At 41.7% G+C, this 25,604-nt stretch overlaps 1 protein-coding gene across 1 annotated transcript in view; it reads right to left on the reverse strand.

Moving 5' to 3' along the window:
- LOC139154851 (potassium voltage-gated channel subfamily A member 7-like) overlaps positions 1–12,967 on the reverse strand; it is a 48,030-nt gene extending 35,063 nt beyond the window's left edge. The window contains exon 1 of the mRNA XM_070729869.1: positions 12,392–12,967. Within this exon, the coding sequence (XP_070585970.1) occupies positions 12,392–12,967 (576 nt within the window). The remainder of the gene's footprint in view (positions 1–12,391) is intronic.
- Between the last annotated feature and the right edge of the window lie 12,637 nt (positions 12,968–25,604).

The following is a 25,604-nucleotide window of genomic DNA, read 5'->3' on the forward strand; positions in this document are numbered from 1 at the left end:
TTCCGTCCACAGGAGCAGGGTCTTCTATGAGGTTGGGTGCTGGACAGAGTCTGAATGCGTCTGCATGTCTGATGTTCTTTCCTGGTCAGTGGGTCAACTTGTAGCTGCATCCAGAGAGCAAGATGGACCAGCGGGTCAACCTGGGTGACATATATTGTGACATTTGTTGGCTGCCTGTGAATAGACCCAATACTGATTTATGGTCCATCACAAGTTTGAATTCGAGGCCATAAAGGTATTCGTGGAAATGCTTTTATTTCTCCTAAGCTGAAAGCAATACAAACTGCTGGAAGGCTGCAGGAAAGGGCTTCCCTGTAGCCTGCTGGCCTCTAGTTTATTTCTCTTGCCACTAGATTAGCTAATCAGCGGTGGCTATGCAACTCATTGCTCCTTACGTTAGTACATGACATAGGCCCCAGTGTATTTCTTGTTAAGCTAGAAAAATGGGGGCTAGACAGCATCAGCACCATATGGATTTGTAGATGGCTGACAAACCACACTCAGTGTGCATCCCTTAATGGAACTATATCTACATGAGGGAAGGAAGCAGTAGAGTACCCCAATGCTCTGTTTTAAGAACAGTGCTCTTCAATACGATATCTTCATAAATGGTTTAGATAAAGAGATAGAAGTGGAATTCATCAAATTTGCAAATAATACCAAGTTGTTAGGAATAGCTGATATCCCAGAAGATAGGTTCAAGACCCAGACGTATCGTGACAGATTTGAACACTGGGCCCTGTTAGGACTCTGTCCAAAGCAGTTGGATTGGTAATATATAAACCAACAATATATATTATAACTGAGCTATGTCTGTTTAACTGAATTGTTGCAGACTGCCACAAGTGGGAGCTACATTTCATAGCTTATTTCTCTGAGTCACTTTTTTTTTTTTTGCTTTGTCTGGCTACTCACTGCTAATGCTTACTCACTGTTAGGATGCTCTGCAATGTTTCTGCAATCTCTCTGTATTGTAGTCATATATTATAGCTAGAATGTGTTTAGGCTTGATATCTTTGATTACTGATTATGACAAAGACAACTGGTAAAGAAGACTGTGTACTTGGTAATATCTGGATTGTTATTCTGACTTATTATGTGTATGACTTTAGACTATCTGAATATGCTATTTCCTAAAGTAAACTTTAATTCAAATTAGTACTGTATATCTGTGTGTGGCTGAATAATTATTCACAAATAATCTCAATCTAAACATTGCTGTGTATGCACAAACCTTGTTAAATAAGGACTACTCTGCTCATACATTAACAGACCCTATCTAAGAAAATGAAATTCACTCTAGAGAAAAGTAAGGTTTACACATAGACAAAAAAGTCAAATGTACAAGTACAAATTAGGTGAAACTTGGCTTAATAGCGATAACTGCAAGAGGAATCTTGGAGTCCTAGTGGATAAATCACTTAAATGTGAACCAGCAGTGTGCTGCAGCTGACAAAAAAGTCAATGCAATTCTAGGCTGCATTAACAGAGGGATAAAATCAAGATAACATGAAGTTAACATGACAGTACTGATTTATAAGACCTTGGTAAGACCACACTTAGGATACTGCATCCAATTTTGGTTGCCACAATATAGAAAAGATGTTGGAAAAAGTGCAGAGAAGAGCAACAAAGATGATCAGAGGCCTAGAGGCTAAAATGTCCAAGATCCCTTCTAACTCTGTTATTTTAACTCTATTGGAGTTAAAAATTAAGAATGTTTGCAGGAATTGGTATGTGTACTCTAGTTAAAAGAAGGACTGGGGTGACTAGTGTTTCAATATTTAAGAAGCTGCCACAAAGAAGAGGAAGGGGTGTTAACCTATTTTCTAAAGCACCAGAAGGATAAACTTTCTGATAGTTAGAACAATGAAACAGTAGAACGCCACACCTTCAGAGGTTATGGGTTCTTCATCACTGAAAGCTTTTAAAAGGAGACTGGATAGCCATTTGTCTGAAATGGTACAGGCTAGTAGTGGGTTCTAAAACCCTTTACTACTGGTTCATATGCATGCAGTGCTACTGCACATGTACAGAGGTTTCTGCATATGCATAGAAGCATCCCTGGCGGGTGGGCAAAGCCTCTTGCTGCCACTGTTACTGGTTCTTAGCACTGGGCAGAACTGGGAGCAACCCACCCCGGTATAGGGTCTTTTGCTTGAGCAGGGGATTGGACTAGAAAACGTCCAAGATCCCTTCTAACTCTGTTATTTTAACTCTATTGGAGTTAAAATTTCCAATAGGAAGGATGTAAAGGAAATTTGCTTTAAATATAATTCTGTACATATCAATTCAACTGCAAACTCAGTTTTCCTTGGGATTTACTATGTGAATGAGTAGGTTTTTTCCCTAAATGGCAAATTAAGATGAGATTGGCACTTGTTGAAATTAGATTTATTTCTGATTATTATACAATAATGCATAGATGTAATATGGTATCATTTTTGGATTAAAGGGAAAGAAGTTATAACCTCAAAACTAGGTTTTACAATGAAATTTATAAATAGATCATGCTTTATAGGAGAAAAATGAGTTGGCTTCACAAAAATGAGTTGGAGTGCAGTAACAGAACAACTCTACCTTCATGGGCACATACTGTATATCTGGATGGCTGCACTGAGACTGGAATGATGAAGACAGAGGGGAAATGTTATGCGTGACAGAGAGCACAGGATGGAAAGGGATGGGAGGGTCTCTATTGTAATGTGCCCCAGGGATTCCCCTGTTGTTTTCAAAAGATCCTTCTAGCCTTAAATTAGGAACATTATATCAGTTACCTTCTTTTTCTACTGCCATCGGGATCTCTAGTTGGTGAACCGTGTGTTATGGAAGATATTAATCCTGTTCATCTGCTTGCTCCAGCCAAGCTAGCAGATAATTAGCACCAGTTGCCAGCAGGAAAGCCGACGCCAAAGAAATCTTGTTGGACAGAATCTGTATAAGCTATTTTGGATGAGTAAAGATCTGCAAAGTTTGAGTACAAGCTATTCAGGAAGTATGTGGGGATAAACAGGATAGTGCTGACCAGGAAATTCCTTGCACCAGCTTTTCCTCATAGGTTAAAATTTTCATCATTCCTTGTCAGTACTCTCATGATATTTAGAGGGCACAAGCCTCAAAAAGATGCACTAGCACATCTATCTCGAGTCCTGTAAATCCCAAATCAAGTCATCAGATGCCAGGTTGTTATTTCTTACTAGACAAATTTTGTTCAACATTCTTTGGAATGAAAATTTGAATTCATATTCAACTTCATTTTATTGTTCACGTTCCTCTTCATGGAGTTGAGCTGTATTTTTTGAGATATGGCTTTTTTGCATCATCATCAAATATACTCCTAAATATGGAGACACAGAAATTACCCTACACAGGGCAGTAGGAAGTGGAAGGGGATAACTCTGCATTTGAGAAACTGATTAATAGAATAGTGCAATATGAAGAATAAAAACAACAACAACAACAACGATGAATTAAATCTAGAGTGATTACAATTGTGGAACATTTCATTTTTTTAGTGTGACGTCATGCAAGTGGAATCCACTTTCATTTAAATTGAAGGAGTCCTACTTTATTCTCCAAACGTTTACCCTTCTTATCCAAGAAAAATACTATAACTTTAAAAATATTTACAATAAATTAGGACAAACTAAGTTAAAATGAAAGAAATAAAATAATCGCAGGTCTTATTCTTCTTCGTATTCCTATTGCTTAGCTTTGTGGTTTTCAGAATTTTGGACGGGTGGCATTGGTAGTGAAGATCATGGGCACAGGTCCATATTTCCACAGCTGAGTGCCTCCTCCTTCTTCACCCCAGCTGAGACAGTGGTTGCGCCTTTTTTCTTTGTAAATCTCCCATGGAATAAATACACTGGTACAAAGGGAAGTTCTAGGAAAATGCAATAGTGCAGCTAACTGGGCTCTTCTTGACCTCTCAGCAGCCTTCGATACCATCAGTCATGCCATCCTTTGGGGTCTGCAATGGAGCTTAAGACTGAGCAGCAGAGTTCTGTTCTGGTTTAGCTCCTTTCTCAAAAGCTGTTCCCAATCAATATTGGTGAGAGCTCCAGCCCCAGGCCACTCCCTTACATCATACCCCAGGGCTCAGTAATTTTTCCGCTTTCTACTCCTGGAGCTTCAAGATCCAGGTCTCTGACATCTTTAGTTCTAGATGGAGTTGAAATACCCAGTTCAAAACTTAAGAGGTTATCGTACCAACTGCAATATTTCAAAGATCAGGGCTCCCTGTGCTCACTCACTCAAGCCCTAGTCATCTGTCTTCCAAATTATCACAGTGCACTTTACATGGAGCTATCCTTGAAATGCATTTGGAAGCTTCAACTGGTACAAGGTGCAGAAGCTTGAGCAGTCTTTGGGGCCCATAGAATGACCCGTGATATATCATGGCTTTGCAAGCTACTTTGACTACAGATTTGCTTCTGGGCGCAATTCAAGGTATTGGTTATGACCTTTAAATCTCTTCATGGCATAGATCCAGGCCACTTTATGAACCGATTCACCCCACTTGTGCCAGCAGAGGAGTCCTGCTTAGCATCCCGTCAGTCAAGGAACTTTGCTGGGATCTCATCAGAATTCTTTGACTGATGGGATCCAGGGGAAGAGTCTTTTCTGGTATAGCACCAGCCCTCTGGAATATCCTGCTTCCCCATCCTCCTATCCTTCAGGTTTTTCCCCACTCTCCTATCCTCCTGCAAGGCTCTAAAGCAGTGTTTCCCAACCTTGGCAACATGAAGATATTTGGACTTCAACTCCCAGAATTCCCCAGCCAGCATTCGCTGGCTGGGGAATTCTGGGAGTTGAAGTCCAGATATCTTCAAGTTGCCAAGGTTGGGAAACACTGCTCTAAAGACCTGGCAGAAGGGGACTGAGTGGGGGAGTACATCACAGGAAGCGGCTGCTAATCAGCCGCTTCCCCTGCCCCCTGAACTTCCTGTCCCGCCTTTGCTAATTTTTAAAATTCCATATTATTACATTCCAAGTTTATTTTTATTCTCTTATTGCATTATAATTGTTATTTTATAACTTTTTTTCCATCTTAGTGTTTTAAGCTCCCCCGGAGTAGCTCCATGATGACACGGGTGACAAATAAATTTAACAAACAAACAAGTTGCATTCATCCGCTTCATTTTCCAAAATGAAGGAGTGTTGTAAAATGTGTTTTAAGGAATAAAAAAGATGTCTATCGACTCCATAAGATATAGTGAGGGATGGAAAAAATATAGGCTCAAGTCAAAATGGGCCAACTTGCCACGAGATAACTCAATGTAGGGCCAACTTGCCACAAGATAACTCAATGTAGGGCAATTCAACAAATGCAAAAGTTAAATTAATTTTAGTGGAACTGGGACCAACCATAATAAAATAAAATCCAGAAATACAAGAGTTACAATAATTTTGGTGAAAAGTGGTCACCAATAATAAAAATAACTGAATGAAACTATTAATACAGCATTGAATTGCCCCATGGTGAGTATTCCCATGGCAAATTGGCTATGGCGAGCTGTCCTAGATCTGGCTCAAGTTTGTTTGTTTGTTTGTTTGTTTACTTACTTACTTACTTACTTACTTACTTACTTACTTACTTACTTACTTACTTACTTACTTACTTACTTATTTATTTATTGGATTTGTATGCCGCCCCTCTCGGTTGCTATCAACTCCTGGACAGATCTCATGCATTTTTTAATAGCAGTATGGAATTGTTATTTTAAGGATTTTTCCCCAATTTCCCAGTATTATTTATAGCCATAGATTTTAAAGTAATAACCAGATATGACTCCACTTAACCTTTTCAAGATCAGCCAAAATTGGCTAGTGCACAACCTGCTGTGAATGAAACGAACAGGGAATTAAGAAAGAAAATATATTTGTTCCATTTGTTCCTAAAAAGAATAGAAATTCTCTTTTCTTTCAAATGGAGGGAGCAATTACTGTGTGCAAAAGGATAGACACAGTGGTGATATGTGTTTACACTGTACACTGATTAAAATTTCTGATTGCCTTCTCTTCTGATGAAGATTACAACTCCCAAAAGTTCCAATTCACATAGATAAGCCAAAGAAGAGGCCAAGCTTTTCCTTGGAGATGTCCATAGGCCAGGGATGGTGAATCTATAGCATATGTGCCACGGGTAGCATGTGAAGCCATATCGGAGAGTTCCAGAGTGCAAAAAACAGCAGAATAGGCAAACCATATGTTTGTTTTTCTGAACTTCCGGCATGCCCATTTGCCATTTTTTTCACCGTTCACCTGCATGGGTGGATTGTGTGCTTTGCATGTGTGGAGGGAGGGAACGGGTGTGGGCACATGTCCGTGCGGACACACTAGCACGCACATATACACTCTTTTAGCACATGAACCAAAAAAGGTTCACCATTACTGCCAGAGGCAGCATTAGGAAAATAACCATAAAAATCACCAGCAACAACTGGAAGGCAATAGAAGAAGAATGGCCAATAACTATAGAAATTTTGATTGTGACTTGACAGGAATTTATTGAGAAGCAACAGCATAGATTTGTACTGATTACAGCTCTTCAACTTAATGCAAAGCTATGAATTCCAAATTTCTGAATGCAAATAGCTAGCCTGTTGTAGGCCCATTTGATTGTAGTGTCCTCCAAACCATATCTATCTTGACCATACAAAATGCATCAGAGTGCAGATAACAATGCTTCAACCTGTACCTCTCTAAGAACAAAATATTCCCACACTACTTTTGTTACGTTTGGAACTATCCGGCTGAAAACATGTATAATTTCTTGTAATTTATATTGCTTTAAAAAGAAAAAGAAGCTATTCGTTATATGCCTTTCACAAAAAGTTCAAGGCAACCTATATACAAAGATGGGGAATAACTTTTATCCTTACAACAATTATGTGAGAAGTTGAGCTAAGAGATATTGAGTGGTCAAAGATCACCGAATGAGCTCCATAGTTAAGAAGAAACTTATATCCCCCAGTCCCTCTCTAGATGCAATAACAAACTGATTCTGAGTTCAACAGAAGGAGGGAATGCTTAATATTCTACTTTGCAACTGAATTTTTGCTACAACTTTTCCTGGGTGAACTACTTTTCCTCTCTTAAGTGTCCCAGTTTCTTATTTCTAAAAGTATGAGACTCCGAAATGAAGCAGCTTAATAAGTGAAGTATCTAGAAACCAACCCTCTTGAGTGCTCTCCTTTTATAACCCAGAGGGTAGAATTACAAATTTCACTAACAAAGCTGGAATATTTCCAGAGATTATTCAGTGAAAGGAAAGCTTAGACTTTTTCTCCATATGTTGAATTTTTCTCTGAAAAATTTTCCTTCCCACTTGAGGGAAATTTAACTTCAGAGCTGGTTGGGAATTAAAGGACAATGTAAATTAACCATTGGAGAAAATATTGTACAAAGAGGAAGAATTATATATTTATTTTATTTCATTCCTATGCCTGTACTTCCCTATAAGCAGGAGGGAAATTCAAAACTTTTCCCTACCAGTTCTGTGGGAGTGGCTTAGTGAGAGAATCATGTAACTAAATGGGTGTGGCCAACTTGACATCACTCATGGTCCCACCCCACCAAGCCACACCTACAGAACCAACAGAAAAGTTTGGCCAAGTGTTCTACCATTCAACCTGGTTACTTTGCACCTCCTTCATGTTTGCTCTGTGTGTATGAGCCCAAGAAAGAGGAGAAAAGCAGCCACGTTGCAGCGTCAGAGAGAAGCTGAAGTTTTCTCCCACCCTTCATAGCACAACTGCTTAGAAGGCAGCTTCTGTGGCTGCCTGTCTCTTTACGGTTACCCCCCACCCCTTCCCCTGAATCAAAGTACTGTACCTTAATGACAGGCCAGTGGTGGTCGTTTTCAGCTGTCTTCTGAACAGTTTCACTGTGAAGCAGTCCCTCTGGCTGCTGCTGTTCTCTAAGGTTTGGCCACAAGCTGCACGGACAGGCAATGGTGCCTGTGTGATCGGTATGAACAGGATGGCGATGGTGGTGACGGTCACAGGACTGTCCCATGATGATCGCTGCCATTACTGCCCTATTTGTACCGGCTGTGTACATGCATCTATTGCCTGCCAATGCAGTTTGTGGCTGGACCTGACCCGAACGGCATCAGCCGGGGCTGCATCACAACGGAGTTGCTCAGAAGGCAGCCAAAAATGATCGCCGGTGGCTAGAGGCTTCTTGGCGCAAAAGGCAATCAATCCTCGCTATGTCCCCCCACTCACCAAGGCATGAAGGTAGGTGAGGTAGGCAGAGGATGAGCAAGCGGTGGCTCTGGGGCAAGGCCGGAGCCAGGGAATTGTACATTCACCAACCCGGCCAAGGTGGATAGTAAGGAGGCAGCAGCTTTGGGGCCCAGGGAAATGGCACATCCCTAGCCCCTGGTCCCTGACTCAAGGTGAAAGATGAGTGGGTGGCATGTATTGCTTATCTTTGGTGAGCTGAGCTGAGCAGGGGAGCGACTGGCAAGATGATTAGCTGGGCCACATGACAAAGGGAGCCGGGGTGGCGCAGCAGGTAGAGTGCTGTACTGCAGGCCACTGTAGCTGACTTGTAGATCTGAAGGTCAGCGGTTCAAATCTCATCACCGGCTCAAGGTTGACTCAGCCTTCCATCCTTCCGAGGTGGGTAAAATGAGGACCCGGATTGTGGGGGCAATAGGCTGACTCTGTTAAAAAGTGCTATTGCTAACATGTTGTAAGCCGCCCTGAGTCCAAGGAGAAGGGCGGCATAAAAATCAAATAAATAAATAAATATATAGGAAACTATATATAGGGTGGCGGGAGTGGGTGGAGAGAGTGGTTATCAGGGTTGAGTGAGCAGCTGGAAGGATTGAGTGGCCAGAAGGTTGAGCAGCAACTGGGCATGGCCGGGCCAACCAGGAGTGGTTATTATTGGTTTGGCAAACCGATTCAAATTGTCCCTACCAGTTCGCTTGAATCAGTCAAATTTCACCCCTGCCTACCTCAACAACCCAGTATTTTACCTTAATATTTTTTCTATCTTACCTTGTCCTGAAAGTCTAATATTCCTAGTGTGGATAGGAAATGATGGAAGTTGTAGCTCAACACATTTTAAAGAAACACATACAGCTAAACTGCACTATTTTGTACATTGATGATATTTATTTATTTATTTATTAATCAGATTATTTTGGATTAATAAATTTACCTATTGGAGACTCCATGATATGTAAAGTCTCTGGGAACATTTTTTTGTGGCAGATAGAAAGACGTAGGCAAGATCAGAGCTCAACTACTCATTGGCTCCAATATCTCCTATCTGTTACATCCTTCAAGCCTCGTCTCTCAACTGTGATTTTTTTTTCAGTTGTCATTGGATTAAATCCCTGCCCTGTTCACTAACATGTTCACAGGAAATGACATGCGCATTTTTCATCTAATCTCATTTAAGGGCTCTTTGGCTGGAAGGACTATTCTACAGTTTCCTAAATTTTACCATCTTCTACAATATTCAATGGTACAATTGTGTTTAGTGGGACTGAAGCATTCCAAAATAATAGAGAGAAATGAAATGACATTGGCTGCAGAAGGCAGATGATGGGTCCAAACCAAAACAAACCAAAACATATTTTTAGCTGAGAGCACTCAATCTGAATTTGAAAGATAGATGAGCAAAGAATATGTAAAGGATGCTATATATGTTGACACTGTAGCAAAGAATGAACCTGCATCAATTTTTATGTTACTATTTCATCTCTCCCATTATCGACTATCTAGAGGTGCTGAATCGTTATTTCCCCAACTTTTAAAATCTGGGATTTGCAATCTAAACACATCTGGAGAATATTACATAAATAAAAACTGGTTTAGAAGTTGATACTCGATGTCAAACAAATCTGTCTATCTTGCTTTTTTTTTGGTTCCTTTTTGAATTCCAAGTTTCTGCAAGCATAGTATAGCATACAGATTTTTAGGATTATATTTCTTGCTGAGTCAACTAACAACACAATCAGTCAGTCCATTAGTTTAGTTTAGTTTAGTTTAATCAGATTTGTATGCCGCCCCTCTCCGCAGACTCGGGGCGGCTCACAGCAACAGCAATAAAAGACAAATCCAATATTAAATTAATTTTAAGAACACCACAAGTTAAAAACCAATCATACACACTAGCATACCATACACAAATTTTATAAGCCTAGGGGGAAGGAACATGTCAATTCCCCCATGCCTGAAGACAGAGGTGGGTTTTAAGGAGCTTACGAAAGGCTAGGAGGGTGGGGGCAACTCTGATATCTGGGGGGAGTTGATTCCAAAGGGTCGGGGCCGCCACAGAGAAGGCTCTTCCCCTGGGTCCCGCCAAACGACATTGTTTAGTTGACGGGACCCGGAGAAGGCCAACTCTGTGGGACCTAACTGGTCGCTGGGATTCGTGCGGCAGAAGGCGGTCCCGGAGATATTCTGGTCCGGTGCCATGAAGGGCTTTATAGGTCATAACCAACACTTTGAATTGTGACCGGAAACTGATCGGCAACCAATGCAGACTGCGGAGTGTTGGTGTGACATGGGCAAATTTAGGAAAGCCCATGATAGCTCTCGCAGCTGCATTCTGCACGATCTGAAGTTTCCGAACACTTTTCAAAGGTAGCCCCATGTAGAGAGCGTTACAGTAGTCGAGCCTCGAGGTGATGAGGGCATGAGTGACTGTGAGCAGTGACTCCCGGTCCAAATAGGGCCGCAACTGGTGCACCAGACGAACCTGGGCAAACGCCCCCCTTGCCACAGCTGAAAGATGTTTCTCTAATGTGAGCTGTGGATCGAGGAGGACGCCCAAGTTGCGGACCCTCTCTGAGGGGGTTAGTGACTCCCCCCCCCAGGGTGATGGATGGACAGATGGAATTGTCCTTGGGAGGCAAAACCCACAGCCACTCTGTCTTATCCGGGTTGAGTTTGAGTCTGTTGACACCCATCCAGACCCCAACAGCCTCCAAGCACCGGCACATCACTTCCACTGCTTCGCCGACTGGACAAGGGGTGGAGATGTAAAGCTGGGTATCATCTGCATACTGATGATACCTCACCCCATGCCCTTAGGACAAAGGATTTCAACTTTTTGTTTGGGGAACATGTTTGAGAGGGCTGAAAACTACAGAGGCTAACCATTACAACATGGCCACAGGTGGGGAAAGAATCAAAACACAGAATAATTAGCATTGAAAGAAAAATGCTGATTTTTGAGGGAATATTGTTTCGTTAAGAGTTACTGTTATTATTACTTCAACAATTTTCAGCCTAACTTTACTCCCACCCCCATCACATAATACTGTAGAACATAAGGAGATTCTGAAAGCCATGTGGAGCAGTAGTTGGTAAAATGGACATAGATTTTTGAGTAACACTATTCAAAGCCATAAGAGTTGGAGATCCCCACAATCTTTATGGCCTATGATATAATAATAGACACATGTTGTCTTGTGGAGAACAGAAGCATTACTATTTCAACTCATTCATTGGTGATTATGTTCACAACTATGACGCTCCTGCGATGAAACGTATGGTCCACTGTAGTTAGAGAATTGTAGGTTGGTGGGCAACCCCCCCCCCCAGTCCCCATTTGCGGTGGAGCATGATCACATGGCATCAACCACCTTCTTCAGGGTGATCGCGATACACGGCGAGATCGCCCAGCAAGGAGCTTCGCCCATAGTTGCTTAGAAATATTATTTACAGGGAATTCCACCCCATTTAGATTTTCACCTCTGCAGGTCTACATTAGTTAAAGGTTAATAAAAGTGACCCATTAAACACAGCTTTGTTGTTTCGCCTCCGCAGCAATTGATATTAAAGAAATTAGAATCAAGATGGCATTTAGTTTTCAGATGAAGGCCAATATAGTAAAGAAATGGTTGTATTGTTAAGGTACTTATTTTTTAAAAAGAATTAGAGAAGTGATGGTTTAAAATTCATGTCTGATTTTTGCAAATATCGGATTTAGAGTATGAAGTTCTCAAAAGAGTAAGGGTATCAGAATGATAAACTCTAACTTTTGAATGACAAAATACTGTTAATACTGCCGTTTGTATGATAGAAATAGAAATTTATCTGAAGCAATAAGAGCATATTATATCTGAAATTCCTAAAACAATTTCAATTTAGCATTAGAGAAATTGCCCTAAAAGTTTGAATTCTACATTTATTGAATTACAACTCTCTTTCAATAATTTTTTTTAAAATGCAACTCTCATTATCATTAGACAAAACAGCTGCTCTTGTCTAGGACATCTGCATACCAATTTGGGAAGGGTTTTTTGAAGAAAAGTATATTCTGAAATATCAATAATCATCATTCAGGGAGAGGAGATCAGAGAAAATAATGTAATCAGTTATAGAAATAAATAATCAATATGGCCTTCATTACTTACAGGCAAAGACATGTCGGTCTCATCCCGAAACTCAGGTAAAGTCTCCAGGCAAAAAATCACAATGGAGATAAGAATGACCATAACTGAAATGATTGCGATGATGCGGGCAGCTTGAGAGCTCTCTGGATGTTCAAACAGCAGCCACACTTGTTTGAGGAATTCTCTCTCAGGCATGGGCTGCTCTTCTTCCTTGATGAATCCTTCATCATCACGAAATTTAGAGAGAGCTTCTTCACCCAGCTGATAGAATTTGAGTTCCTCCAAAAAAACATCAAGAGGGACATTGATGGGCCTGCGAAGCCGTCCTCCAGATTGGTAATAATACAGAATAGAGTCAAAGGAAGGCCGGTTGCGATCAAAGAAGTATTCATTGCGCAATGGGTCGTAATATTGCAAACGCCGCAGAGGATCACCCAGTAAAGTATCGGGGAACTGCCTCAAGGTCTTTACTTGGGTCTCAAATCGTAGGCCAGAAACATTTATCACCACTCGCTCACAACAGTCCTTGTGGGAATGTCCCCCACACTGGACAATGGGCTCACTTTCTCCTGCAGTCAGTGGCAATAGCTTCTCCATGGTAGAGCTGGCAGCTACAGAGAGCCTGAGATGATGTAGGAGGTCATGATTCGAAGTTCACCCAAATGCTGAGGCGTTCTCCAGAGAACTCCCAGTTCAGATATTCTATCCTGTATCCTTTCCAATATTAGTCTATTCACACTATTCGTATCTCAGCTGGCATCTTTTCTCCTAATTCGCCTTCAATTTTCCCTGCTTTAAACATAACAGCTCTATAGTTTCTAATTTACTTCTCTTCTCCTCCTCCTTCTCTTGCTATATCCTTTCTTTAGTTCATGCCATCTCCTTTCTTTTCCTGCCTTTCTCCTAAAGCCGATTGTCTTCAGCCCCAGATAATCATTCTATCATCTCGACACTACTCTCAAAATTGCTTTGGTATTTCCAAAGGGGTTATAGCCACGACTTAGATTGCCCCCTCCCCAACTGTCCTTCTCTATGTCCCCTTTCTGAGAACACCCCTGTCTTCCAGTGCCAGCGTCAAGGTTTCTGCCTGTAAACACTTTCCCTAGACCTAGGGATATCGGATTGCCCCAGGACGTTACAGACTCTTGGCCCCCTTGCCAAAATCCCAGCACCGCCTCCAACTCCATGCCTAAAAGCAATCCCAACAGCACTCTGATCAGAAGAGGGAAGAGCTAAAAATAACTGAGAGTGACATAGGGGCAGGAAGAATGCCCAGGGCAGAGAAAAAGGTGGGCAGGACACCTTCAGGAGAATACAGAAGACTGCCAGTGAGAAATTTTGTGCTCCCCTATAAAGAGTAGTGCTTGAGCCTGGACATTCCAGTCTTTCAAAGGAGGCTAGGGTCTCCTAGGTAATATACAAGAGTAAGCAAAGATTGAATCTGGATATAAATGGTACTCTGAATCATAAATTAGAAGTTGAGAATATGACAAACTAAAAGAAATTTAGGCTCTATCCTTTCCAGAAACCATCAAGTCCTTTTTGAGTTGTGATTTCAAGTCTTGAGAAATCAGAGACAACACAAACATACAAAGTGTTCCTACCGCCCGTGGTATTGCTTAATGAGATTCCATGTATTATTTAAACTTATGTTTGTTCCTTATCTGTTTTTATTGTCATTTGTTTCTTTGTGTTTCCCTTCTTTAAATGCTAAACATCTTAGAAAAACTTGACTCTCTTGTATTCTCACTCTCCCCCCAATCTTAAGTATGCCTTATGCACAGATTGTATAACTAAGGTAGCACAGTACAGTATGCTGTTTACATAGATCAGAGAAAATGTAGGAAAAATAAATACAAAATAAGCAAAAATATTTTCACAGTACTGATAGTCACCTATTGTTCAGCCTGCTGTTCGAGTATTGACTTGAATGTGAGTAATATCAAGGTGTTTACTTTCCTTTTTTATGGTTCTCTAGTTTTAAATTGGATTTTGACAGAGTACAGTATCTCTTCAAGAAATAATTTCCTGAAATAGAGGGCTGTTCTTGAACAAGCTTTAGATAAAGGATTTCCCCAGCAGGACATGTAACAACTGCGCACAGAATTGTTTTTTAGATATTTAACTGGTTTCCTCTTTGACCTGCTTTAAGATCTGATCAAAAACACATTTATCTTGCTTTTCTTTCAGGATGTTCTATTTGGTTCCTTTGATCATTGTCTTCCTGTTGCTAGCTTTATAATTGCATACAGTACAGGTTTCACCCTCTCTTTGGATTTTTATTTAGTTTATTGCAAAGTTGGCCCCAAACGTCTAACATCTCCCTTTTTCTCTCAAATTTGTTTGACTATAAAAACATGCACAGAGTCTGTTCACATTTGTTCACGTTATCCAATATAATTTTACATGATATATACTTCAAGTATTCTTCATTCTAGTATATTCTATAACATTAAAAGGAAAATCTCCCACCTTCCAAAAGATGTAAAGCAAGGCCTTATGCTCTGAACTGAAATGAGTTTTTATGGAACCAGATTATGAATCAGATCAATCTTCTTGATTTGATCTACATGAACATCTTTTTCTCCATTTAAAATATTTTGCATTTTTAAAAAAGATTTAACTCCTTTTTCTAGTCTCATGCCTTTTATCTTTGTTCTAGACCAGTGATGGTGAGCCTAGGGTACGGATGACACAGGTGGCACGCGGAGCCATATTTGACAGCACGCGAAGCGTTGCACTATGTCAGTCCTAGGCAGTGAAGGGTTACCAAAATTTTTACTACCACACTGTGGGCGTGGCATATGCAGGACGCCCTGCATTTTCTTTCAACATCTTTCAGTGCAAATTGGGTGCTCTGGGATGGAGTTCCATTTTTGCTACCCCACTGCATTCCCCCTGTCCGGGCAGTAGCCCACTCCTGGTTCTAGGATATATGTGTGTGCTGGCCAGCTGATTTCTAGGCTTCTTTTCAGCTGTTTTTGCTCTCCCCAGGCTGTGGATGCTGAAAAATGTCCCAACAGGCCAACCGGAAGTTCAGAAATGAAACGGAAGTGGAGCTGCCCCACTACTTACATTCAGATAGTTGCAACCCAGCCTCACATACCTTGGCCCATTTCTTCTGCAGCTAGCAAAGTATCCTGAAAGACTTTGCAGCTGATAACAGAGCTCTAGATTGATCTGTGGAAACTGGAAACTTCACAGACGATCTGTGGAAACTTCACACTGGACTTCAAGCATCTTGCAGTGTGTGCCTCTCCATTCTTCCTCCATACTCCTTGGTTTCCAAATGAGATGCAGAAATTTCCACAATCTGTATTGATTTGGGGAGCCATGTCATCTGTTGGTGTTGGTCCACTGTGCTTTATTAACTCCAGGGTCAATGCAGCCATCTACTGGGAGATTTTGGAGCATTTCATGCTAACTTCCGCAAACAAGCTTTAGAGGGATGCTGACTTCATTTTCCTGCAGGACTTTGTACCTGCCCCACATGGTCAAAAGCACCAAAACCTGGTTCAATGACTGTGGGATTGTGTGCTTGATTGGCCAGCAAACTCACCTGACCTGAACGCCATAGAGAATCTAGTGGGCATTGCCAAGATAAAGATAAGAGACATGAGATTGAACAATGCAGAAGAGCTGAAGGCTGCTATGAAACATCCTGGTCTTCCATAACACCTCAAAACTGCTACAGGCTGATAGCTTGCATTCCATGCTGCATTAAGATAGCAATTGTTGCAAAAGAGGCCCAAACTAAGTACTGAATACATATGCATGCTTATGTTTTTCAGAGGTCCAATATTGTTCTATACAGTATATGATCCTTGTTTTATTGATTGCATGTAATATTTGAATTTTATAAGATTGTGGATTTGGGGTTTTCATGAGCTGTACCCCAGAATCATCACAATTATGACAAGTCATGGCTTGAACTATCTTGCCTTGCATGTAATGAGTCTTCTCATATATTACATTTCACCTTTTAAGTTTTATTACTGAAATAAATGAACTCTTGCATGATATTCTATTTTTTTGAGTTTCATCTGTCTATTGGAGTCTTTTGGGTAGGGGTGGGCTACTACCCGGATGGGGGGGAATGCAGTGGGGTGGTGAAAATGGAGCTCCACCCTAGAACATCCAATTTGCACTGAAAGATGTTGAAAGAAAATGTGGGGCACCCTGCATAAGCCACGCTTACAATGTGGTAGGATGCCATCCTTTGGGAGGATGGCATAAAAATGTAAGTATGTAAGTAAAAAATAAATAAATAAATAAATAAATTAATAAATAATTAAATAAAATCAGGTAGCAAATATGAGACTTGGCCAAAAATACTCAGGTGATGCAGAAATACAAAGATGGGTCAGACAGGGCTGTATTCTGTCCTCTGCTCTTGTTTAATATCTACTCTGAATCAATTTTCAATGAAGCACTGGAAAACATTGATGTTGAACTCAAAGTAAACGGTGTTCAGATCAACAATTTAAGATATGCTGATACAGTTCTGCTTGCCAGTAAGCATGAAGACCTTCAGCTCCTCATCAATCGTATCTCAGAAATATCTGAAAAATGTGGCTTGAAGATAGTGATGGGCTCCTATGGGTACGGTCAGGTACACAGAATCGGTAGCAAAAATTTGATTTCCCCCCCCCCTCTGGACTCTGGGTATGTTTTTCCTATTGCAGTAAATGAGGTCGAATGTGCATAATTTTAGAAGAGCTGTGCGTGTATGTGTGTACATACACTTTATATAGTAGATAATCAGGGGTGGGCTACTGCCCAAACAGGGGGAAATGCAGTAGGGTAGTGAAAATGGAGCTCCACCCCAGAGCATCCAATTTGCACTGAAAGATGTTGAGACAAATTGCATAAGCCACGGCCACAGTGTGGTAGTAAAAGGTTTGGTAGCCCATCACTGCTTGAAGCTTAAAACTTCAAAAACCAAGATCATGGTTTTCAGCAAACAACCTATTAATTCGGAAGCAGTATTGGGTGGCTAGCCCATATGGGCCACACTGCGCATCGGTAGTAAAACTGGCAATGTGCGCGCAGCTCCAGGTAACTGGTGGGTGGGTGCATGCATCACAGCAAGATTTTGTTTCTGCACATGCGCAAGAAGCGAAATCTCATGAGAGGACATGCATGCAAAAGAAATTTCAGTAGTACAGTATTTTGCTTCTGCGCATATGCGGAAGCAAAGAATCACTGAAATCTCGTGTGTGTGTCCCCTCACAAGATTTTGCTTCCTGCGCATGCACAGAAGTATTTGGAAGGAATACCACTAGAAAAGGTTGAAAGTATCACATACAGTACCTTGGTTTCAATTTACATGAAAGCTGGGATATGATCAGTGAAGTAAAGACAAGGATAGAGAAAGCTTGAACAGCATTCTTCATTTTGACATTTTGCAAAATGTCTTCTGCAGTCACAACATAAGCCTAAGATTAAAATTCATGCTTATCAGATGTTACATCTTTTCTATCCTGCTTTACGGAATAGAAAGTTGGTCTGTGGCAGAAAACCAGTTGAAGAAACTAGAAACATTAGAAATGTGGATTTACATGTAAGCTGGGTTAACAAAACGACAAATGAGGCGGTGATTAGCCGCCTGGGAAAGCAAAGCCAGTAAAAGGCGAAAGTTAGAATATTTTGGACGTGTGATTCAAAAATACAGCATCCTTCACTCAATCCTCCAGGGAAAGATTGAAGGCAAACGAGATCCAGGCAGAAGAAGAACATCATGGCTTAAAAACATAAGGAACAGGTTTGGACAAAACTCAGCAGTACTTTTTCATGCGGCTATTGACAAAAATAGGATTACTAACATGATCGTCAATGTCCAATGATGGATATGGTAAAAGAATAATAATTTGTTGGATGAGTTTATGAAATAAATGAAACAAGCAACAGACATTGGTGTATTTTTCTACTCAGATTCTTAAGATACATTAGCAAAAACAAATTTCTAACAACTTAGAGTAGACTGGCAACGATATGCAAAAATTCAGAGAAGAGTATTCCGTAAGCAGAGCCGGGGTGGCACAGCAGGTAGAGTGCTGTACTGCAGGCCAGAGAGAAGAGAGAGGGAGCAACAGACAGCGAGATAGAAAGAGAGAGGGAGAAAGAAAGTGAGAAAAAGAAAGAGAGCAAGAGAGGGGGGAGAGAGAAAGAGATAGCAAGAGAGAGAGAACAAGAGAGAGAGAGAGAAAGAAAACAAGAGAGATAAAGTGAGAGACAAAGAAAGAAAGAGAGGGACAGAGAGAAAGAGAGATAGCAAGAGAGAAAGAAAGAGAGATAGCAAGAGAGAGAAAGCAAGCAAGAGAGAAAAAACAAAAGAGAAAAAAGTGTGTGAGAGAGAAAAAGCAAGAGAGAGAGGGACAGAGAGAAAGAGAGCGAGAAGGAAAGAAAGAGGGAGATAAAAAGAGTGAGAAAGAAAGAGAGAGAGAGAAAGAGAAAGAAAGAGGGAGAGATAGAAAGGGAGTGAGAGAGAGAAAGAGAGAAAGAAAGAGAGAGAGAGAGGGACAGAGAAAGAAAGAGAGAGAGAGAGAGAGAAAGAAAGAAAGAAAGGGAGAGATAAGAGAGGGAGAGAGGTAGAAAGAGTGAGTGAGAAAGAAAGAAAGAGAGAGAGAGAGAAAAGGAGAGGAAGGAAGAGAGAGAAAGAGAAAACTCAGCAAGGAGTTGGGGACTTGCTCCACTTCGCCTCCTCTTCCTCCCCCAGGGCGGCATTAAGAAAACCGCAGGCTTTTTTTATAGTCCGGCCCTCCAACAGTCAGAGGGACAGTGAACTGGCCCCCTGTGTAAAAAGTTTGGGGACCCCTACTGTAGCCAGAAAATGTATGAGGGTTGCCCAGAAAGTAATGCACCACTTTTTTTTCTTCAACAATTATTTATTGAACACAATGAAACTTTCACAGAAGAAAGAATGTTTCTTCTACACTCCCTATTTTTCCACATAATCTCCGTCCTGTTCTATGGTTTTCCTCCAGCGAGACACAAGGGTGTGTATGCCCTGTAGGTATCACTCCTTGGTCTGGTCACGAAGCCATTTCTGCACTGTGTGAATCACCTGTTCATCATCTTCAAAATGTCTTTTGTGAATGGCTTGCTTTAATGGCCCAAACAAATGGAAGTCTGAGGGAGTTAGGTCAGGGCTGTAGGGTGGATGGGGTAACACTGTCCAACCCTGTTTAGTGATGTGACACGCTGCTTGTAACGTATGTTCTGTCGGGCTCTCTGGTAGAATCCTCCCAAAAATTCACAGGAACAAATTTCAGACACACACACGTTTGAAAATTCAAAAAAAATGTTCTTTATAATGAAAATTCACTTAAACTAAGCCCTCTTTTGGTATAGCAAAGAGCACTCATCTCCAAACAAACTGGTAATTTGTACAAGTCCCTTATCAGTTCTGTGATACTTAGCTTGCAGCTGTGAGGCAATTCACAGTCCTTCTTCTTTCACAAAGTGAAACACACTTTGCTCTGGTTTAGTTTCAAAGCGGGGAAAAATCAACACACAAAAGGTCAAAGTCAGTAAAGCAGTCACGAAACACAACAATCAGATAATCCTCCACAATGGCCAAACCCACAGACTGCTATTTATAGCAGCCTCACTAATTACCACAGCCCCACCCAACCACAGGTGGCCTCATTTTCTTTGATAATAATCTCTCAGTTGTTGTTGCCTATGCATCGCTCTCCGCATGCGTGGCTATATCATTAACTCTTGTTCTGAATCCAAGGAGGAGCTAGATAATTGATCTCCTTCTGAGCTGTCCGCCCCACTCTCCTTCTCCCTGTCACTCATGTCTTCTTGGTCAGAGGAGCCTTCATCAGCAGATTCCACCGGGGGCAAAACAGGCCTGCAGCATATGGATGTCTCCCCCACATCCACAATCCTTGGGGCAGGAGCTGGGCCAGAGCTAACCACAACAAACGTATATCACTTACATACGCCATTTTGAAACACTGCTGCAACTACGCTATTTGTTTGAAGAAACGCAAAATTTACACACGTACTCCTGATAATTCAAATAATGTATATTTAAAGTTTCGCATTTGTACCATTACTGTAGGCTGAGAAAAAAAAATGTGGTGTATTACTTTCTGGTGACCCTCGTATAGTGAGATGACTTTCATGCAAATAGAACAGCACTCTGTGTGAGCCTATGTGTCTGTGTTTTGTGTGAGTGTATTTTAGGTAATGCTGTTCCATTTGAACATAAGGCTTTACTTTAGAGTGTTTTCAGTTTGTACATAATAACACATGTATAGATGTTTATGTGAGAGTGGTGTATGTGTGTATCTTGTGTTTCAAACTGAAAACAATTGAAAAAAAATGGAATTAATTAAAAATAAATTGGCTCAATACACCTTTAGTCTATGTCTATGGAATGAAAGCTTGGATGTTTGCAATCTCGCAGAGGCCTTTCGAGGACTAACTTGGCTTTATGATCCTGCTTTGTGTAATTTATTTATTTATTGCTTGACACCATCACTAATCTTCCAAGGAAATGCTTTTATCTGAGGTTTTCCCCCTTAATGTGAAAGAACAGGATTTCCAGAATCTTAACAAATAAGGAAGGTGATTAAAAAACGAAATACAATGGTTATCCGGAAAGTAAGGTTACAAGGCACATAGTTCTCACAGGGAATGTTCAGGGGGAAAGTTGGTATAACTACTGTGTAGTGGGAAGCCAACGGAAGAGAACGAGCAGTGCCAGTGGTCAGTAGATCATCGACTGGCATTGTGGTGAAGGTTAGAGATGAATGTCCTCATTCTGTTTCCCTCCAAGTGCTACCTGAATGCTAAGGGTATGAATGCTGCTGCAATGGGTGCCCGAGATTGCTTACTGTAGCGCACTAATACGACAGAGTCAGTGCCGCCCGAGAATATTTTGACCATTTTGAGGTTGAAGGAGAGGGTTTTTTCAACTGCATAGTGACAGGAAGTGAAACTTGGGCTTAATCCCATACTCCAGAGAGCAAACGGCAATCAATGCAGTAGTGCTATACCCATTCTCCTTCAGCCAAAAAATTCAAAACTCAGCAATCGGCAAGAAAAATCTTGGGCGCCATGCACAAACATGCCCTTAGCATTCAGATAGCGTGTTACAGTGTGCACTTCGCACTAGAAGGGAAACGGAATGAGGATGCTCATCTTTAACCTTCACCACAATGCCAATCGATGATCTACTGACAACTGGCACTGTTCGTTCTCTTCTGCTGGCTTCCCACCACACAATAGTAATTTTATTTATTTATTTATTACTTAGATTTGTATGCCGCCCCTCTCCGAAGACTCGGGGCGGCTCACAACATGTAGAAACAAATCATAAGTAAACAGACAAATTTAAAAATATTTAAATATTTAAAAAACCCCATATGCTAACAGACGCACACACAGACATACCATGCATAAATTAAACATGCCCAGGGGGAGATGTTTCAGTTCCCCCATGCCTGACGGCAGAGGTGGGTTTTAAGGAGTTTACGGAAGGCAGGAAGAGTAGGGGCAGTCCTAATCTCCAGGGGGAGTTGGTTCCAGAGGGCCGGTGCCGCCACAGAGAAGGCTCTTCCCCTGGGGCCCGCCAACCGACATTGTTTAGTTGACGGGACCCGGAGAAGGCCCACTCTGTGGGACCTAATCGGTCGCTGGGATTCGTGCAGCAGGAGGCGGTCTCGGAGATATTCTGGTCCAATGCCATGAAGGGCTTTAAAGGTCATAACCAACACTTTGAATTGTGACCGGAAACTGATCGGCAGCCAATGCAGACTGCGGAGTGATGACGAAATATGGGCATACCTGGGTAAGCCCATGACTGCTCTCGCAGCTGCATTTTGCACGATCTGAACTTTCCGAACACTTTTCAAAGGTAGCCCCATGTAGAGAGCATTACAGTAGTCGAACCTCGAGGTGATGAGGGCATGAGTGACTGTGAGCAATGAGTCCCGGTCCAGATAGGGCCGCAACTGGTGCACCAGGCGAACCTGGGCAAACGCCCCCCTCGCCACAGCTGAGAGATGTTGTTCTAATGTGAGCTGTGGATCGAGGAGGACGCCCAAGTTGCGGACCCTCTCTGAGGGGGTCAATAATTCCCCCCCCAGGGTAATGGATGGACAGATGGGATTGTCCTTGGGAGGCAAAACCCACAGCCACTCCGTCTTATCCGGATTGAGCTTGAGTCTGTTGACACCCATCCAGGCCCCAACAGCCTCCAGGCACCGGCACATCACCAACTTGCCCCGCGAACATTCGCGAGAGTTACGTGCCTTGTAACCTTACTTTCTGGATAAACCTCGTACATTTTATTGAGCCACTTTCTGCATCTGCAATGCTGAAGCTTAAAATTAAGAACATCTGACCCATAAAATCAGATTTTTAAAAAAAGGAAAAAAGAAAGTATCAAATTACTTTTTCAGAATTTTTATTTTATTTTAAATACTACTGTTTGTAGTAGTAATAGTTGTAAGTAATGTTGGGTGAACCCGACGAAGTTCGGGTTCGGCAGGTTCGGACAAATTTGCCATTGGAGTTTGGATATGTTTGCCGAACCCAAACCCAAACACCTCTGACCCAGCAGGAGGTGAAGCGCTGGGGGGGAGGCAGCAATGGGCTATGAGCCAGAACGTTAAATTGTGCTCGCCATCACGGCTCGTAGGTTCTTGCGGCAGAACCTGCCTCCTGAGCCCTTTTGCCCAGCGGGAGGCAAAGCGCTGGAGAAGGGGGGTGTCAGGCTCCATCAAGCGAGCAATGGCCCTGCCCCTAGTTCTCTCTCATTTCGGCGGCTCCCAGGCATTGCCCGCTTGATGGAGCCTGACACCTCCCCCCCAGCGCTTTGCCTTCCACTGGGAAGAAGGCTCGAGAGGCAGGTTCTGCTGAGCCGACTTCTGAGGATCCTGGCGGGCAACTTCAAACGGACAATGGCCGGGAGCCTCCCCCTCCCACCCACCGCCCACTTGAAGCTGCCAGCCAGATCCTGGATAGCAGAACCTGCCTCCCCACCCCTCTGGCCCAGTGGGAGGCAAAGTACTGGGGGGGAGGTCAGGCTCTGGATCTGGAGTCACCCCTCTTGCCTCCCCCCCAAGCCGAATCAGCGGCTTGAGCCTCAGACCCCTCCCCGCCTCCCTCTCCTGCCCACCGCAGTGTTCGAGCAAACGCCAAACCTGAACATGGACTTCTGGAAAAGTCTGGGTTCTGTATGTCGAACCCTGCAAAGTTCGGCACGGACCCGAACTATGCAGGTTCAGTTTGCCCAACACTAGTTGTAAGAAAATATTTGATGGCAAAAGAGAGAATTTAATATACATCACTCAAAACATTAGCTTATAATAGCGATGTCAAACTTATGGCACACATGCCATATCGGAGGGCATGCGAGGCTTTGCCCTATGCCAGTTCCAGTGCACATGTGCCTGTTGGCCAGCTGATTTTCCACCTTGGGGAAACCATTTCGCCCTCCAGAAGCTTCAGGGAAGCTTTCCTAAAGCCAGAGGATGCGAAAAATGTCCCAACAGGCCAGTGTGCCAATAGACAAATTGGAAGTTCAGAAAAACAGACTTCCTGTTTGCCCATTATGCTGTTTTTCGCACTCTGGAGGCTTTAGGGAAGCTTCCTGAAGCCCCATAGTGCGAAAAATGGCCTAGTGGGCAAACCGGAAGTTCAGAAAAACAGGCCTCTGGTTTGCCCAGTATGCCCCCTTCCCCTGGAGTGGGTGGGAATGGAGATTTTACACTATCCTTCCCCTCCCATGCCCACCAAGCCACGCCCACAGAACGGTTGGTGTTTTTTTTTTAATCCCATCACTGGTTAGTATCTTATGGATGACTATACTACAAACTAGGCTGTTGTATTTACACTGCAAAATCTGGATGACCTTTAAATGATAGCAGAGACAGAAACTCTCATTCTTGCCATTTAAAAATTATCTGGATGTTTCCAGTACATGTCCATTATTCCCAGTCATTATGTCAAAAAAAAAAGAAATATGTACCTTACCTGGAAGTCTCATTCCTGGATTTTTTTGTAAGGTGAAAATAATTCAATTCTTAACATTCCATACTAAAGTTGCACATTTAATTATCAGGGAATTGTGTTATGACTTGACAATTTATGAAGTATTTTTGCATACCCAAAACTGTATTTAATTTGTAAAAGGGGTTTTTAAGAGATTAATAATATCTCAATATTATTTTTATATCTCAATAGTCTCTGAAAAGCAAGTGTAATTGTCCCTCACACACACCTTCCCAAACACATCTCTTTCTGCTAGTTGACCAATAGTGCCACCTATTGCCAGGCAATTCACTTTAAAAAAAACATTTCCTAATATACCTAATACAGTATATAATATGTACAAGTACATGTGGTTTTGTTTATACATCACGTTTAGTAATTGTCCATCTCCCTCACAGAGCAACTCTGAGTTTTATACAAGTAAAAACATAAAAGCTATGCATATGTATATTTGGAGACAATTAAGAATAGGATAATTAAAATGAAAAATGAAATTAGATTAAAATGAGTAAAATGAAAAATGAAAAAAGGGGAAGAACTCAAAGTGCTAATCAGTCCCATAGCTGCATGCTCCCCTGTGGGCCCCAAATATGTCAATCGAACCAAGTCTTCAGACATTCTTGAAGGCCAGGAGGACAGGTCTGGAGGACAAAGTTTCAAAGGGCAGGGGCAATGGCAGAATGGATCACTGAAGATTATTCCATCTGTAGAAACATAGAAACTTAGAAGACTGACGGCAGAAAAAGACCTCATGATCCATCTAGTCTGTCCTTATACTATTTTCTGTATTTTTTTTTTTTTAAATCTCTTTATTAATTTTTCTTATGTCATTCCCATCACATATTATTTTGAATTACAGATTATACATATTCTCAGTTAACATTCTGACAGTAAGTTTTGACCGGTTTTCTTTCATTATATACATTGTATTTTATATTTTTAAATTCTAAAATCTATTACGTTCATTAATTATACACGGTAACTGTAGGTCGTTTCAATTGTACTGTTGTTTCATATTATGTTGCTTTTATGTTCTCTTTTGAACCCATTCGTGCCATTTTTGCCATGTTCTTTTTGATTCTATTAATTTATTTCCCTTAATTGAGTTCGTGAATTCGTCCATCTCTACACATGCTTATATCTTATCTATAATTAAATCTTCCGTTGGTATCTGATCACTTTTCCAGAGTTGTGCTATCGCAATTCTCGTGGCGGTGTT

This window comes from Erythrolamprus reginae, chromosome Z (assembly GCF_031021105.1).
Source record: "Erythrolamprus reginae isolate rEryReg1 chromosome Z, rEryReg1.hap1, whole genome shotgun sequence".
Classification (NCBI taxonomy): domain Eukaryota; kingdom Metazoa; phylum Chordata; class Lepidosauria; order Squamata; family Dipsadidae; genus Erythrolamprus; species Erythrolamprus reginae.